At 40.4% G+C, this 16662-nt stretch overlaps 1 protein-coding gene across 1 annotated transcript in view; it reads right to left on the bottom strand.

The window, feature by feature from the left end:
• Positions 1–16662, bottom strand: part of CCDC148 (coiled-coil domain containing 148) — a 53166-nt gene that overhangs the window by 20706 nt on the left and 15798 nt on the right. The window contains exons 8-9 of the mRNA XM_009932187.2: positions 14476–14614; positions 12129–12335 (exon numbers count right to left, since the gene is read on the bottom strand). Coding sequence (XP_009930489.2) covers positions 12129–12335; positions 14476–14614 — 346 coding nt within the window. The remainder of the gene's footprint in view (positions 1–12128; positions 12336–14475; positions 14615–16662) is intronic.

The raw sequence follows: 16662 nt of genomic DNA, 5'->3' as shown, positions 1-16662 counted from the left end.
GCAACTTTAAACTCCTGCAATAACATCATTGAGATTTTCTGAACTGAAATGAGATAACAGTAAAACTGTGCAAGAAAAAAAGAGTCATCGCAGTTTGGTGAAGTTCCCACTGACTGGAAAAGGGGAAATGTAACCCCCATTCTTAGGAAGGGGTGAAAAGGAAGACCCAGGGATCTACAGACCAATCAGTCTCACCTCTGTGCCCGGCAAGGTCATGGAGCAGATCCTCCTGGCAACTGTGCCAAGGCACATGGAAAATGAGGAGGTGACTGGTGACAGCCAGCATGGCTTCAGTAAGGGCAAATTGCGCCTGACAAATTTGGTGGCCTTCCACAAAGGGGTTACAGCCTTGGTGGATAAGGGAAGAGCAGCTGATGTCGTCTAGCTGGACTTGAGCAATGCATTAGACACTGTCCTGGAGCTGTGGGAGCGGGGCCAGAGGAGGCCCCAGCAATGATCCAAGAGCTGGAACCCCTCTGCTGGGAGGAAAGGCTGGGAGAGCTGGAGCTGCTCAGCCTGGGGAAGAGAAGGCTGCGGGGAGACCTTAGAGCAGCTGCCAGTGCCTGGAGGGGCTGCGAGAGAGCTGGAGAGGGGCTGGTGATAAGGGCATGGGGTGACAGGACAAGGGGTGATGGCTTCAAACTATAAGGGGGGAGATTTAGATCAGATCCAAGGAAGGAATTCTTCCCCATGGGGGTGGTGAGGCCCTGGCCCAGGCTGCCCAGAGAAGCTGTGGCTGCCCCCTCCCTGGCAGGGTTCAAGGCCAGGTTGGACGGGGCTTGGAGCAGCCTGGGCTGGTGGAAGGGGTCCCTGCCCAGGGCAGGGGGGTGGAACTGGGTGATCTGTAAGGTCCTGTCTAACCCAAACCAGTCTGCCATTCTATGATTTACCTTGCAAACTGCAATTTAGCATGAGTTTGTACAACACATGGCACCGTGGGAACCCAATCCTATCTGAGAGCCTCTGGGCACTGCTGCAAAAGAAACAGCAGCAACAAGGGGAAGGCAGTGAAATGGAGCACAATAGTTGAGGAATCTGTGACGTGCATTTCCATACTTCTAATATTTTGCTGTTTAAAAGTGACTACCTGATGCTGAATTGCCAGCATTCATACAATTTAAACTTTCCAAGAAAACCCACTGTATTCATCAGGTTTTTCCTCCAGAGGTAGTATCGTGCAGGTATGAATAACAACCCCCCCCCTCCCCCCCGAACAGCAAGTCTGATTCACTAAGGCAGTAATCTGGGACCACAGAATGCATAAAAAAATTAATGTGTTCTTGATTGCATTCTTTCATTCCTATGAGTGCAAAATCACAAGGGTAGAGTTTACTGTGTCAACAGTCAATGTTCTGTTTAAATATTGAAGAAGTCCTAGTAGTTAAACTAATATTGAAAACACACTGAAAGCTGGATCCCCAAGTGCCTGTTTCACAAAGCATCTTACGTTTTAGCAGTACAAGCACTGCCAACATTAAGTTCTGAAAGTTTTTAATTACAACCAGCATTTCAAGTACATTTCACAGTTCATGTATTATTAGAGGAGCTTTTGCCAAGTGAATTACTAAATTGCTGCACTGAACAGAATGTGTACATACCCATTTTCAGTTTACTATTTCAATATTGCGTATTACAATAATGTAAAGTACACTACAAACTAATTAAAGTAATAAATTCTTTCTTTCACTCTAACATCTGAATAGTAATAATGCATTTACCATGTACTTAATGCTACAGATACATCTCTTTTAATGACAAAACAATTTTTGAGAGACTTTCCTTGGGAACTCCCATTACACTGGCACACGGTAACACAGCACCATGTAAGGTTTTCTCTTTACGCAGCACTGACTTACATTATAAACAGATCCTGAAGCTGCCTAGGGTGACATAAGAGAGTCAGCATCAAGCTCCTTCTAGCAGCTAAACTGCATAGCTAGGTAAATAGGAACAGAGGACAACTGATTGGCGTAGAGGAGGTCTGCACGGCAAAGGCCACGCAAGGAGCAAATCCAGCCTTTGCAAACTGAGGCAAAAATACATTACAAATCGAAAGGACAGAAAATGACCAGGAGGAACAGTGTCACAAAATGCCTACACAGAGCTCCAGATGAGTATTCTCACAGGCTACACTGTGCTACACAGATATATTAAGCTGCTAAAATTCAAATTCCAAGCAAGCATTCCAATAATTGTGTGATAAAGACAGTACTGTTTGTCGTAACTAAAGGCATAAAAAAGAAAATCCTCCGATACCCTCACCCTGATTCTCTCTAGCTCACTCTTTCAACCTTATAAAATGACCCAATCCTGATACACTTTCAGAATCTCCCAGAGCTTCATTAACCTCTGAAACATTTCTGCACCTCTTTCCTTATTTTTATAATGGTTTGCAGGTTTTTTTCGTCTTCAAACTGTTCACAACTGATTCTAAGAATACCTGGGGAAAAAAAGAATTTAGAGGGTCTCCTCAAAAAGAATAAATCAAATGAAGATGCTATATAGCAAAAAAGGTACCGCAAAATTTGCAGGAGTAAGTTGAGAAAGCATGCAACAGAATGCTGTTCCAGCACTGGGGAAAGAATGAGCATTTCCATGGTGGCGTCACCATGCAACTACAGGCAATAGCAGCTGCAGCGACCAGGGCTGCATGGTCAAATGTCAGAATGTGATGACAAGACAGCTAGAGATTCGAGTACTGTTTAAAGGAATTCAATATAAAAAAAATCCTAAGCATAAAACAAGGAACTGCAGAATGCATTTACATACATTTATCCCACAGTTCTCACTGGTCACTCTGCAAAGCGGGTAGGAAATCCCAGCAAGTTATAGCCATGAAGTGTTATTTCATCTATCACAGTCGGGGCAGCACAGACTACCTGAGCTCGGTGTTACGCTGTGCACGTCATCTGTGCCAAAAATCAGTACAAGTAGCAATACTTGTACTACTGTGTGGCAAAGCTCCATGTTAGGCTACTGAAGGTACCCTTGAAAACAGAGAACCAGTTCAGCAGCATTTTGGCTTGTCCAGATAGAGCCCAAGTCCTCATTCAGAACAACGAAGTAAGTTCTAGAAAGGATGAGTGCCACATTGCATGGGAACCTGCATCCGCTCCCTTTCCATGGGATTATTCAGGCTATGGTCTCCTAGGTCATCTAAGGCTTTCCCACAGCTACTCACACTGCACTTATATGAAGCTCAACAGAAACAGGAAGCTTGGAATCCGAGTCCGAAAGCACAGCAAGAAATGCCCGCAGTTCAGATAACCAGACTGATCTACTTCTACTGCCAGGACTAGCTCCTCTCCTTTCCTACCCTCCTTCCCAACTTCATTGCGTCACTGCCATCTTCTCTGCCCAGCTTTTCTGCCCTGCTTCTCACTGAATCATTTATCATGATCTCATTTATCTTATTTATGGTAAATCAGAGATACCTCTATTTTCCCAGATGGAAGCCACAAGGCACAGAGGGAAACAAAATGCCTCTTAATTGCATGTTTGGATTCAAACCATATCAATCATGACATTTTTCCTTCACATTTTTAAGATAAGGACTGTAGCCTCAGAACAAGCTGGTGACCTGAGGAATTCTGTTTACAGCCATTTTAGAGCTATGCATTTCTAGTGTGTGCTGAAAAACAGAATTAAGCAAAACAGATGTAAAAGGTGATTAAGTGATGAAAAGCTATGGACTAAAGGAATTACAACATTGCAACATTAGATCTTCAGTAAGGATATTCTTCTCAGTTCAGTTCTTCATGGACACATCATCCAATCAATGAAGATGATTTATTGAATTTGGCAAACTTCTTATTTCCCCACACAAGAGACGGTCATTACTTTTTACCTACTATAGAACTGGCCAAAGAGCACAGTCAAGCTGAGATCACTAGAAGATTAACATGGAAAACTCATTAAAAGGTTACTTTCATTACCAGCAGTGTAGCCTCTCCACCTGCAATATAGCTTAGTCATTAATATGTCAGATAAGAGTAGTGCATGCTGATCTGTCTCTTGCCTGAACAACTCCCATTCCAAGGTGGAAAAAGGAAAGAATTTTAAGAAAGAGGGGAAGGAAATGTAGAGGAAAATAAAAAACTAAAGACCTAGTCTCCCACAGAAGAACAATGATTTACCCAGATAATTTCTATTAAGGTTATCAGAAGTTAAGCACAAATATCACTTGGGTCAATGGGATAGTCAATCCCTTAGACTTAAATATTTTGATCAACCCCTCAGACAAATATTTTATAAATGGAACAGGACAATAGAAGTCCGTGTTACAAAACTAAACCAATTTTAAGTCAGTAATTATACAAAAATGTCTATTCATTGACTACTAAAAAATTATGCATTTCATTTAAAAAAATGTGTTTTCAAACTTACTTGCATTCACACAAAATTTCTCTTTAGAAACCCTACCTCGACTACTCAAACACTTGCGCAGTGGGCATCTCCTGCATTTTTAGATTCCCAGTGAATGACTTCTTCGCCAAGACTTTGGAAGCCACAGGCAAATTTCGCCCTGACAAAGCTGACATCTCAAAGGAAACTGGGATATAGTAGACCTGCTACTGATGTATAATTGTATCAACTGAAAGTGAAAAAACAACTTGCACTAATCAAACTCACCACACACTGAAAATATAAAATATTAAGTGTTATTCTTCAAGATAAAATGAGAATAGAAAGTGTATGTATATATTCCTAAATGGAAAGACAAAGAGACAGGTGCCTCAGGGTGTGAGTACTAGAGCTTATAAAAGGGAAAAAACTAAAATGTACATTAAGAACAGTTCTCTGGAGTCTAAAATATTACAGACGGGGGAGTTTGTCAAAACAATGTGAAAAAGCCAATGTTTTTTAAACTTGGGAAGTCCTAAAAAGTCCTTTTTTATAAACATCATACCTATTGTTTTCCTTTTCTTGTGTGTTAGTAACGTTATAAACTGACATGAACATTTGAAATAGAAAATGTGTCAATTACTAGTTTACTGTGGAAGAGAGTTCAGGAGGCTCCATATTAAACATCACAATTGAGTTCAAATATTCAGCAAGAATCATTGCTGAATTGCAAGAATCATTGCTCCACTTGCAACACTGCAAGAATCATTGCTTCTGACCACCATGTGCTGGTGGTAGGAGCCCAGAGAGCTGCAGTGATGACTTCCCGTCTCCTGCAGCAGGTAAGCAACACGCCGGCCAGGCACCCTGCTCTCTGTGCTCTATGGCACAATGCTTGCACTTCTGCTGGCCATCAGCTTCCAAATCCATGCTAACACCTAAGCCTAAATACAAAAACCTAACACCCCCCCACCCCGAGCAACAGGGGTTATGGGGCAGCAAATGCTCTGAAACAGCAGGTCACTTGGCAGTCCAGCAGCGAGAAATGACACCCACTTTTCTTGGGGACAAGACTTAGCTCTACTGCCATGGTGAAGAACTCGGCTGTATTATGTTTATAAAGAGTGTAGCCCCTCCCAAGACCACACAGTTAACACATGAAGTTCCTCAGGACATTAACAGGTATTGATATCAACAGGTACGTCAACAACATAAACTGTTGTGGTATTAGCAGAAGAATCGCAGAAGAATCGCAGAATGGTCAGGGTTGGAAGGGACCTCTGTGGGTCATCTGGTCCAACCCCCCTGCCAAAACAGGGTCACCCAGAGCAGGCTGCACAGGACCCTGTCCAGGCGGGTCTGGAATATCTCCAGAGAAGGAGACTCCACAACCTCCCTGGGCTCTGTCACCCTCAGAGGGAAGAAGTTCTTCCTCATGTTCAGACGGAACTTCCTCTGCTTCACTTTATGCCCCTTGTCCTGTTGCTGGGCACCACTGGAAAGAGTCTGGACCCGTCCTCCTGACACCCACCCTGCAGATATTTATAAGCATTTATAAGGTCCCCTCTCAGCCTTCTTCAGGCTGAACAAGCCCAGCTCCCTCAGCCTCTCCTCGAGGAGAGATGCTCCAGTCCCCTCACCATCCTTGTAGCCCTGCGCTGGACTCTATCCAGTAGCTGCTCATCTTTCTTGAACTGGGGAGCCCAGAACCGGACACAGTACTCCTGATGGGGCCTCACCAGGGCAGAGCAGAGGGGGAGGAGAACCTCCCTCAACCTGCTGGCCACACACTTCTTAATGCACCCCAGGATCCCACTGGCCTGCTTGGCAACCAGGGCACACTGCTGGCTCATGGTTAAGTCTCCAATAACTTTCAGCTGTAGAAACCTGTTCCTCCTTCTCTAGACCAGCGATTCCTCTACACTGAAAACTTCTGAGCAGCACGTGGAATCATGCCCAGACTCCACAGGGTCTCAAACGACCAAACACCAAATGGTACAAGGTAACAGCATTCTGCTTCTGACTGACTTCCACAAGACCTACGAGAAGTCCAGTATTAGAGCATTTGGCAATGGGATAATTAAGAAATAATACACTTAAAAATTTGTTTACTTCAGAAGATAAACTCATTCTGGCTGCAATTAGTAAAACAATGGAAGTTCACATCCCTAGTAGATTTTTGACTGTTACTCTTGAGCAGCTTGTGCTCCACAGGCTACCTCTAAGACATCTGCAAGAAATAATGGAGCAAAGCAAGGCTACCGGCACTAGGATTAACTTTGCTACATAAAAAGAAATCCATATCCACCTCTAGAAAAAATTTGAGAATCAGAAAATGGTTAAAAGTTACTGTTTTGATCATTAACAGAACCGTGGACATTTTCCTCAGTGAGGAAAGCATTTAAGTCTGAAAAGGGGGTAGGAGAGAAAAGCATTTGAGCATAACCTCAGTCATAACCTGAAGAATAAAAAGATACATTGCTTTCAGTTCAGAAACTCAGCCACTAGGTCTAGGATTGGTACCTATAAAACTTGTGATCCAATGCAGGACCAGTTTTAGTTCCCTGGGGCTGAAAGCACGTTAAAAAAAGCTGTGTAACTAACGACATAACTACATCACTGGAATTGGAAAGAACGTGTGGTTATAAATTACACTACAAACACAATTTATGAGACAGCCAATACCTAAAGTCTGAACTTCTATTTCTCTCTGATTAGTATTTACTAAACTGCTCTGAAATACAATGTAAGGATCTGGATAATATAATGAGCATCTGATTATTTATCTTTGCATTCTGCTAATGACTTTTTCTTAATTCACAAAAAGGACAATTTTTTTTCATTTGTAGCTTAAAATGCAGAGAATGTCTGCTTTTTACGCACTTCATAAATTGGTTTATCAACTGCTTCTGTTGTGTGCCTATTGAAAGAAGAAGGAAGAACATTTCCACCTTTTTATTGTGGCCTTACAGTTGCATCACCCTAACAACGAGCTGTGAACTGCATGAGGAGGTAAGAAAAAACATTTGCGATGGTAAACCCTTAGATCTGCCATGTCCTCCGACAAAATATCGGTAATACATATTGTGAGAAGATTTCAGAGAGGATGATAGGTTCAGAAATAACAACATCATGCGACAGAACACACGTGGTATAGGAAAACAGGGGAAAAAAGGAGAAGTGAAAGGAAAACCAAGGAAAAATTGCAGAGACAATCTCTGCCTGTGCTTCAAGCTTACTGCGTATGAGCTTCATCTGACCCAAAAGCCACGCAGTTCATCAATGCTGTGCTGACCTCACACTAATAAATCCAGGCATATTAGCTCTGGATTAAAAACATACTACTGCATCAGAATTGGCTCATCTTTGGTGAATTTTAAAATCTTACATTTTTGCTCATATCCATTTTGGAGATATTTAAATATTTATTTTTTTAAAAGTTCCCTGCAAAATGATCAGATTACACTCAAAGTATTGATATCTATCCAGACCTCTTTTTTTTAACATTCAATTGTAATATTTCAATGGTGATCTCTTACGTCAGTCAAATCACTCAAATAAGTGACTTGACTATATGCTGAATAGGGAGATACAACTTTTTTCCCCTGGGTTTACTGACACATCCTTTCTTCTCATTATATAGGAAGGGAGAAGGAAGGCAATCTGCAACAGGCTTTATATGATTCGCAATACCACATTTAATGCCACCTAAATCTTTTCCTTTTGAAATTGACTTGTCTTAGTTTCTGCCAGGATAAGTAAAGAAAGAGTTGCTCTCCCAAAAGTCACAATGTGTTGCAAGAGATTTTAGTACTGGAATGGGGATTATTCCTGGAACACAAAAACGGAAAGAGACAAGATTTAAAGCAAGGCAGGCACACAGCTTTATGCTAAGGAAGAAGAAGCCCACCCTATGCATCCAGACACAGGAGACTCAGCTGTCCTTTTGTCTACTGTTGTAGGTCTTCCCTTGAGTGTCCTTTTAAAATTGTTTTATATGAGGAAGGAAAGTACTGGATTATAAATATTTTAAGATAAATTCAATAGAAAAATAATGTTTTGAATGCATGCAGATGCCTTGACCGAATTTCTAAATGTATTCCAGCAAATACTTCAATCCTTCAAACATCAACTGTTAAGCAGCACCCTACTCTTAAAAGATTGCTCGCTTTCACTTCATTACTTAACTACCTTGTGACATAGAACAATTTGCTTCTCTATGTTGTTTAGAAAGAGGAACTTGACATAGAAAATCTTTTTTTACACAGCATCTGCTACAGAACCCTGAAAGTGGTTAAATCCATACAGATATAAAAAGCATACCAAACACAAATGATTATTGATCGCTCATTGAAAGTGTAACCCCTGCCACGCTTTTGTTCTGTTTTCCCACAGCAAGCAGGGGTGCTAGAGATATGTACCAGAAGCACTTCCTCTTTAAGAATGTACAGTATATCCTCACTAGTGTTATCCATTTCACACTATTTCATTCAGATGTCTACCGTACGGCCCTTGTGATTTTTGTCACCTGAGCTTCTTGAGTTGTTTCAAAATTCCTCCTTAGAGACTCTGATTTCTGTTAAGGACACACATTGATCTTCTGCGAGACGGAACACTGAATAAGAATTTGAAAGTCATTTCTTCCCCCAAGTAAAAACTGCTATGAAGATTAATTTAATTTCTCTGCTGCTTTACTTCTTAATTGTTATCACCTCTTGTCAGTCACAAGGCCTAGAGTCTCACTGATGGCACAAGTTGCTTCTAGTGCATTTATAACAGCTTTAAACAATGCGTTCCTTAGTCTGTTTGTTACACCTTTGGTTTGTTGCTGACAGATGAAAAGAACTGTATACAAGTTAGGTCATATCATGTGGCTATTACAGTAACAAAAAAATGCATAGCCTGTCATGTGAATATTTTCTTTCTCTCTTGCATTGCTCAATCTATACTACAATTAGGAACAAATTGATACACACACACACAGAGAAAGAAACACTCTTTTGAAAACCCCCATAAACTCAAAGACTCCAAAATTTACAAAAAGATATCCCTTTTAAACCAAAGAAGTAAACCAGGCTAAACGGTTTACTGAGTGGAAGTTAAATGAAAGGTGTCATATTCAGAGCCTAGTCTTCTCCCACTCTATCATTAACAGCTGCTTAAACAATCCATTTTGATTTTAATGTATTTCTGCATATTCCGTCTGCAAAGTGGATCTAATGATCCTTTGCATTTCTAGAACTGCTTACATATCTTACACTCTGTGTGTGCCAACTTCGTTTTACAGCTGGTGTAAATAGGAATATAAATGCTGTGACTGTGTCTGAAGCCTGCTGGGGTAATGAAGGAGATCTGTATCTCTCACATTCAGGATACAAACTCTTCACAAGCATACCTAGAGTTTACTATACAGCCAAATCATTACAGCAACTACATTTTCCCTCCAGCAAAGTGATATGAGTAAGATTTCCTCATGCTAAACTTACTGAAATGCAAAAAATTAAGTCAATTAATAGCCAAAAAAGTGGGAGAACAGCCCTAATCCCTGATTTCCAGCTCTACACTCATTCACTTAGGTTCGCTTTTTACCCCATCTTATGGATCCTCATCAGGATGGGTTTTTATCCGCGTAAATTCCCTCACTGGACTGAGACCTACTTTTTACCGGATAGCTGCCAGCAACGCTTTCCACAGTATGACGTTCTCTAGTTGCACACTTCAGAAGTGTAGAAAGACAAGTCTGTAAAACGAACTATAACTGGGTAAAGTATGAGTTTTTAAATACATACACCTATCAAATCCAGACAAAAACCATGGAAGTTCAGAATTATTTCTTGGAAAATCAGCGAGCTCCTTGCCCGATTTCAACTTCCGTCCTCTAGCCTTTTCAGCTGTAGAGCTGATCAAAACAAGGTCACAATGATATCCTCCTTTAACAAAAAGGTACCTTTTTCATTCCTATCTTCTGGGAAACAGGTGAATTGTTTTTGTTCAAATGTTCAACATTTTAACAAAGCCACCTTTGAAAGCAGCCCTTGAAGAGTGTAGGCCTAACATGTTTAAGTTTCAAACGGTTCCACATTACGGGAGACAGGAGGTCAGAATCCCAAAAACTTTCAGACAGTGTTCAATACATCAGTGAGAATCTTAAGCTACATGGAGACAACGTAAGCACTCCAATACTTGCTTGTTACTCTTTGTGGGGAAGAAAAAACAAAGAAGAAAAAAGGGTAAAAAAAAGACCAACTCATAAATTCACAGTTCTGGAAGAAATGGCCCGTCCACCTCTAATTGTGCAGACAAGAGACACAGCAATTCCAGAAAGGGAGGCCTAGGTAAAAACCCCAAGCCCTCTCCCCCCCAGCTGCAGAGCACTGCCCCTTGCTCCCCCCAGCCCCAGGACAGCCTGCCAAAGGAGTTAAAGCAGGGCACTCCCCACACGGGCAAGTCCAGATAGTTCCTAACCCTACAGTGTTCAGATTCAAACCTTCCCACGACAGACGGCTCCAGGAGCAGCAGGCAGAAGGTTTTTTGCATAATCACAATAGTGAAAAATTAGCAACAACATTAAAAAAAAAATCTTCATCATAGTACAGGTTTTATCATGTTTTCCTACTTGTAGAAAATCAAAATCAAGTATTCAGTATTTCGCTGAAAAGCAAGGGTTCAACGGAGATTGTGTTGCTAAAGTGAGAATAATACACCACGTATGCTTTCAGATGTTAATGTCTGCACAAGTGGAAAACCAAAGAGCAGTTAAAACAAAACTTAACATGCCTTTCATGCCCAGAAATGTGATTCTGCTTACAAACACCTTAGGCATCAACACCATAACACTCTCCTCTTGTGTCCAGGCTCCTCCCATTTTATTCTGTTCTCTTACCAAAAACACCCCAGGGATTTTCATCTTTTTTTTCACCTTTTAATACAGTAAATCACCTTTCAGAATACTGCAAAGCCTCCACAAAAAGGGCAAACAAGTTACAGGATCTATTTTTTCAGGTCTTAGAAAGCATTCTTAAAAATAAACAGAAGGGAAGACAGATATTCATTATTTCTCTGAAAACAGAGTAGCATTAATCTAAAAAACTGGTGGCAGTGATGATGAATGGAATGTTTCACTTCTACTTCTGAGGATTCTAGAGTTAAAAGCAATTATGAACTAAGCCTCAGACAGTACAGATATCAATTCCACTTTGTTGAGGAAGAAACAAACATAAATATTTTGTGATTTGCCAGTGTCATAAAGGAACCCAAGGAATATGATGCCAGATCTTTACTCCTGTAGCTTGCTTACAGTCTCTCATCTTGTAAACTGCAGAACAAATCTTGTTCTTCAAATACCGAAACACAGTTCAAACTCATCGATGGTGCTCAAAATTCATCAAAATAAATGTCAGCACAGTTTATACAGAGATTATACTCACAGTATGAAACTCCTAGTAAGGCCTAGAGTGTGCTAGGTAATCAAACTCTTAATCAAAAAAAGACAAACTAAGTTCAAGAGCTGGTTGAATCACTGACAAGGATCCTTACTCTTAATGAAACAGAGCATCTTCAGAAGCATTTGCAGGTAAAGCTTCACAAACATACTGATCTCCGCCAACAGATTATAGCTTGCCTTTTTCCCCCCCAACTGCCAAAACCAATTCAATCAGGCCAGCAAAAACAGGATTATGACAATTAGTTTCAGTTAGCTTTTCTTCACCTAAACGCTGGAACTTCATTTTGAATTAATCAGTAAACAACAGATTGGCATGTGGTAGATTTATAACTGAACCTACCTTTGCTTTCAGATCAGCACAAATCTCCTGTTGCTTTTGTCTGGTATTAGCCAACACTACTTCTGTCTCATGAGCAGCAGAGGCTTCAGCAATCGTCATCCCTGCCTTCAGTAAAAAGGCTTTCCTAGCTTGAGCCCAATTTAACATCAAGACTCTGCGCTGACTCCTGATGAAATGGTAACGATCCCAAGCTTTCTCATGAACAACCTACAAGAGTAAAGCATTTCAGAAAGGTGTAAAAACTATGCATTAATAAAATAATTCTAGGCATTTTTACAAGCCCTGAATATAATTGATTTAATTATTACATCACCAATATTCCTGTGGCATCCACCATTTTGGGCCCAAAAGTATTCTGTCACAATGCCAGGGACGTTGCAGTCTCCCAGTGTCAGCAGACAGTGATACCACTCCAGCTTTTCCCTGTTTGCCTGTACCACACGGCACTTCAATATCCTGATGTCCCACTGCTCTTTTCCAAACAATGCTTTTGCAATATGAATAAATTAAGTGAAATGGTTCTTTCCTGCCCTAAAGTACATAACACGCAAGTAAGTCCTTTCAATACATCTTCAGAGATATTGAGCACTTTTAGCTAGATGCGGCGCTTCGTAGCAAACTATGATCTACAGGGAAACAGAACACCAACTAAAGCAATTGTACAAATGCAGTATAGATAAGAATTAGCTTCACTTTTTCTTTCCCAGCAGGAAACTTGGAAATAAATTTTAGCTTGCCAAGCAGCATACTGCCACCACCAATGTCTCCACCTAATAAAAACTGTGAGTGTTTAATCTTAAGTATACCTTCCTTGGTCTTATTCAGTGAGGTTCCTGAGGACATTCAAGCTTCAAGACTTTTACTGAAGTAGTAACAGGAAAGGCTGCACAGACTGAAGTAGTAGAGTCTTGGATCTGTCTTACACCCAAAAAATACAACTTACAGGGATGAATGAGATTCTAGGGATGGCTATCTGCTCACAAGTGTCAAGATGACCATTCCTGCTGCTAATTTCCAGGCTTTTGGCAGGGGAAAGGAGCATGGTGATGCATCTGGCGCCTAGCTCAGAGACATCCCTATCAGCTTACAGCGGGATGAAGATAAAGTGGTACCACTACCTTGGGAGCTTCTCTTTGGTCAAATGCACACAGGCCACCACATCAGAAGTTCACATTGCCATTGCTGCTGCCACAAACTCAGGTGAGCCTCGCTAGCAAGCACCTAAAGCCAACACTCATACACAAGGAATAAGATGGAGAGTATGCACTTCTAAAAACAGACATCTTCGATGAGCTGCTACTGGAATGAGCACTCTCGGCTTGCCCACTGATCCATTCTTCTTCAGAGGGAAGAAGGCATGGAAGGCTCCAAGTTCAGTATTCTAGTGTAACACAAATGTTTTAAGAACTGATTCTTAGTACTGTTTTAACATTTCTGTATTTGTCATACTAATATACACACTAAGAGATACCAATTCAATGCAGAAATATGATTTTTAAATTTAGAATTTTTAAATTTTAAATGAACCTTCAAAGACTTAGGAAGACCCATTAGTAATGGCTATGCTTAAAACACGCCTACATTGTACAAAGCACAGAACTATTTGGCCTGGTTCTCACAGGCAAAAGTTCCGAAATCCACAAGAACTTTATCTTTGGTGAAACTATGCTCATTGTCAGTATCACTTCACTGTCACTCCTTTTGCACAAGGCACTCCTCAAACACAAGGAAGTAGATGCTCTAAAAATACACATGGAGATAAAAAAAAAAGACTCCTACTTTACTTATGACATCCTGAAGTGCCCTGGCCTTGAAACGGGTTTCTTTATTAGCTGCTATGTGCTTATTCACTGTGGAGTGTAAGAGGAATCAGCAATCAATTTGAAAGGCATTATGCATATAAAAATAGCCTCTCCCTGAGAGCAGGAGATGACTTTCCACTCTTCCTGCTATATATGTGCCACAGACCAATTAAAATAAGTATTCCTAGACAGTGCAACAACGCTATACATCATCATACAAAAATAAATACCAAAAGAAGCAGAATAGCATGACATAACTATAAAATTGTACAGCAAAAGCAATGGTAACAAACTAATTTTGTGAATTTGGCTGTAAGCGTGTGGAACTATAAAATCTCCACAGTATTTATCTTGAAGAGGTAGTAAGTTTTCAAGTTCATGCTTTTTGAAGACAGGGACATTCCTTCTTCACTGTGCAGAATAAAATTTATAATTAGGAAATTTTTAAATAAAAAACTTTGATAAACATTCTTTAATACAAGTGTTCACTACATGATTTATGTAAGAGTTTATACACTTGATCTAATATTTAAAACAACACTGACCAGATCACGCCTAGATTTGTGAGGAAGGTATCTCTGCAGCACATCGAGGTACAAAGTCCTCCTCCACTGAAGATCACTTGGATACTGATTGATTACAGTCTGAAAAACCCACTGATCTTCTTCCTTCCATTCCATGCTCCTATGGAAATGCAAAACAATCAGCCCCAGTATGACTTCACATTTGAAAAGGAGGAGTTTGGCTCTAGCTTATTTTTAAAGGCCTAACTTTTCAGTGGGCTCACAATCCCGAACCTGTTAATTGGATGTTGGATCAGAGCTGAGAAATTTAGATTGACTTTAATGAAACAAAGCAAACCTATATTGCCTTTCTAATGTGACCATTTATTGTGCCATCATTCGAGTGAATTGCTCCTTTTCTAACCTGGCTTTTTATCTGAGAATGATACTGTCTTTCTCAAATACGTTACATTAAGGAGTCACTCCACACAGAAAATGCAATGTGAAAAATGAAGATGTTCAGTCTCTACCACTGAGCATTAAATAAACGAGCAAACTGCAATGAAGTGATAATACCTGCACGCAAGCTAAATGAGAAACTAGTTTAAAAAAAAAACCCAAACTTGACAGCCATAAACATCAGCAAGGCACATGATTCACAATTTGTCAAAATAGGAGGTGCAGTAATCAGCATGCATTCATGTATTTCAGAAAATTAGAGTAGCAAGAAGCGACGTAAAACTAAAACAGAGTACCACAGGTTTGGATTTAGTAGATTAGACTTTACCTTCATTCTGAACTCCTGGCCTGGAAGGGATTAACAACAGGCTTTTACTGTCAGCATTAACGCACGAGCAGCAACACTGAGTCAGACCAAAAGGTCTCTCTATCCCAGTGACCTGTTTTCAAAAGTGACTAAAAGCCTCGGGAAAATCAAAAGGTGGCAATCCTATGACTCTACCCCCACCAAATCCCTGCAGCCCCCAGCCGCTTGCAGCTCTCAGACTTCCTGAGCCAGCAGTGGTGTCTTGGTATTTAATGGCACTGCATTCAGTAAGATGTTTGAACGACGTGTCCTTAAATGGGCAGAAATATCAGGTATTCAAAAAGGAGGGGGTTTTGTGAGATGCTGATACGTAATTAATATAAACTAGATTTTACTATATGATCTACTGTTATCTATAAAGGGAGAACAGTGAACACAAGTCTTAAAAAAAATTCTACGTAATCCAGTTTGACACAAATTTTCTTTAAAAAGCACTGTACAGTAAAATCAGTGTATTATCACCACTGTACAATGTTCTGCGACATTGAAGGAGGAAACAAGAAAAAAATCCTAGACCTGTTAGTTTTAAGAGAATGAAAGCTTCACCTACAGACATACCTCAAGAATGCAAAGACACAATACCCCATTTCAACAGACTGTTTTCGCAGTACTATCCTGTCCATCAAGGGAACCCAATCTCTTGATGACATACATTTTGTCTTTTTCCCTCTCTACTGGCACTTCCTGCTGCTGCATGCTTTGCTGTGTAGTTGGCACAAATTTGGACAGAAGTCCGCTTATCTCCACCTACCTAAAGGCATTTATTTTACAGTTTTCTTCAGGCAGACTAATAGGCTTCATTTTTACTCCTATGGGTCTTAAGAGGGATTTAACCTTCACCCCTCTTTCTGGAGACAGCTAGTGATCAGAGGTTCTTTCCTCCCCGCTTCAATTCTTCATCCTCTGACCTTCATGAAACAAAAATGATTCCTGGCTTACTACAACATTTTCAGCACAGAATCCTTATTCCAGGATCAGAATGGTGGCAACTTAATGATAACCACATATGAGGAAACATTAAAATTACTATTCCCTAGTAATGAACACCTTGTTTCTCGCACTCTATGTGTACTACTTCTGTATTTTGTTTTTCTGTGAATACAAGTTAAAAGTTACTTGTCTTTTATGCAGACAGCATCACAATGCAGATAGCCAGGTAAGGAGAAATCACATCCTATCTCCTTCAATAAACTCCAATAACACTATCACGGCCATAGGCACTACAAACATCAAAACAGAGCGCTCTGCAGTGGTAACCTTTGTATTCTATACAGAGAGATTCAAGTCATGAAAGGTTTCTTGCAGGAAAATACGAAGCACTAATTCTTAGCTGGCCCTCTGTGATAGTGCTTTTGAGTAGCTTATCAATGGAGTAAAACAAAAGCGACACACAGAAAATGAAC

This window comes from Opisthocomus hoazin, chromosome 9, assembly GCF_030867145.1.
Source record: "Opisthocomus hoazin isolate bOpiHoa1 chromosome 9, bOpiHoa1.hap1, whole genome shotgun sequence".
Classification (NCBI taxonomy): domain Eukaryota; kingdom Metazoa; phylum Chordata; class Aves; order Opisthocomiformes; family Opisthocomidae; genus Opisthocomus; species Opisthocomus hoazin.
Note: the sequence above shows the minus strand (reverse complement) of the source record. Positions and strands in the feature narration are given on the sequence as shown.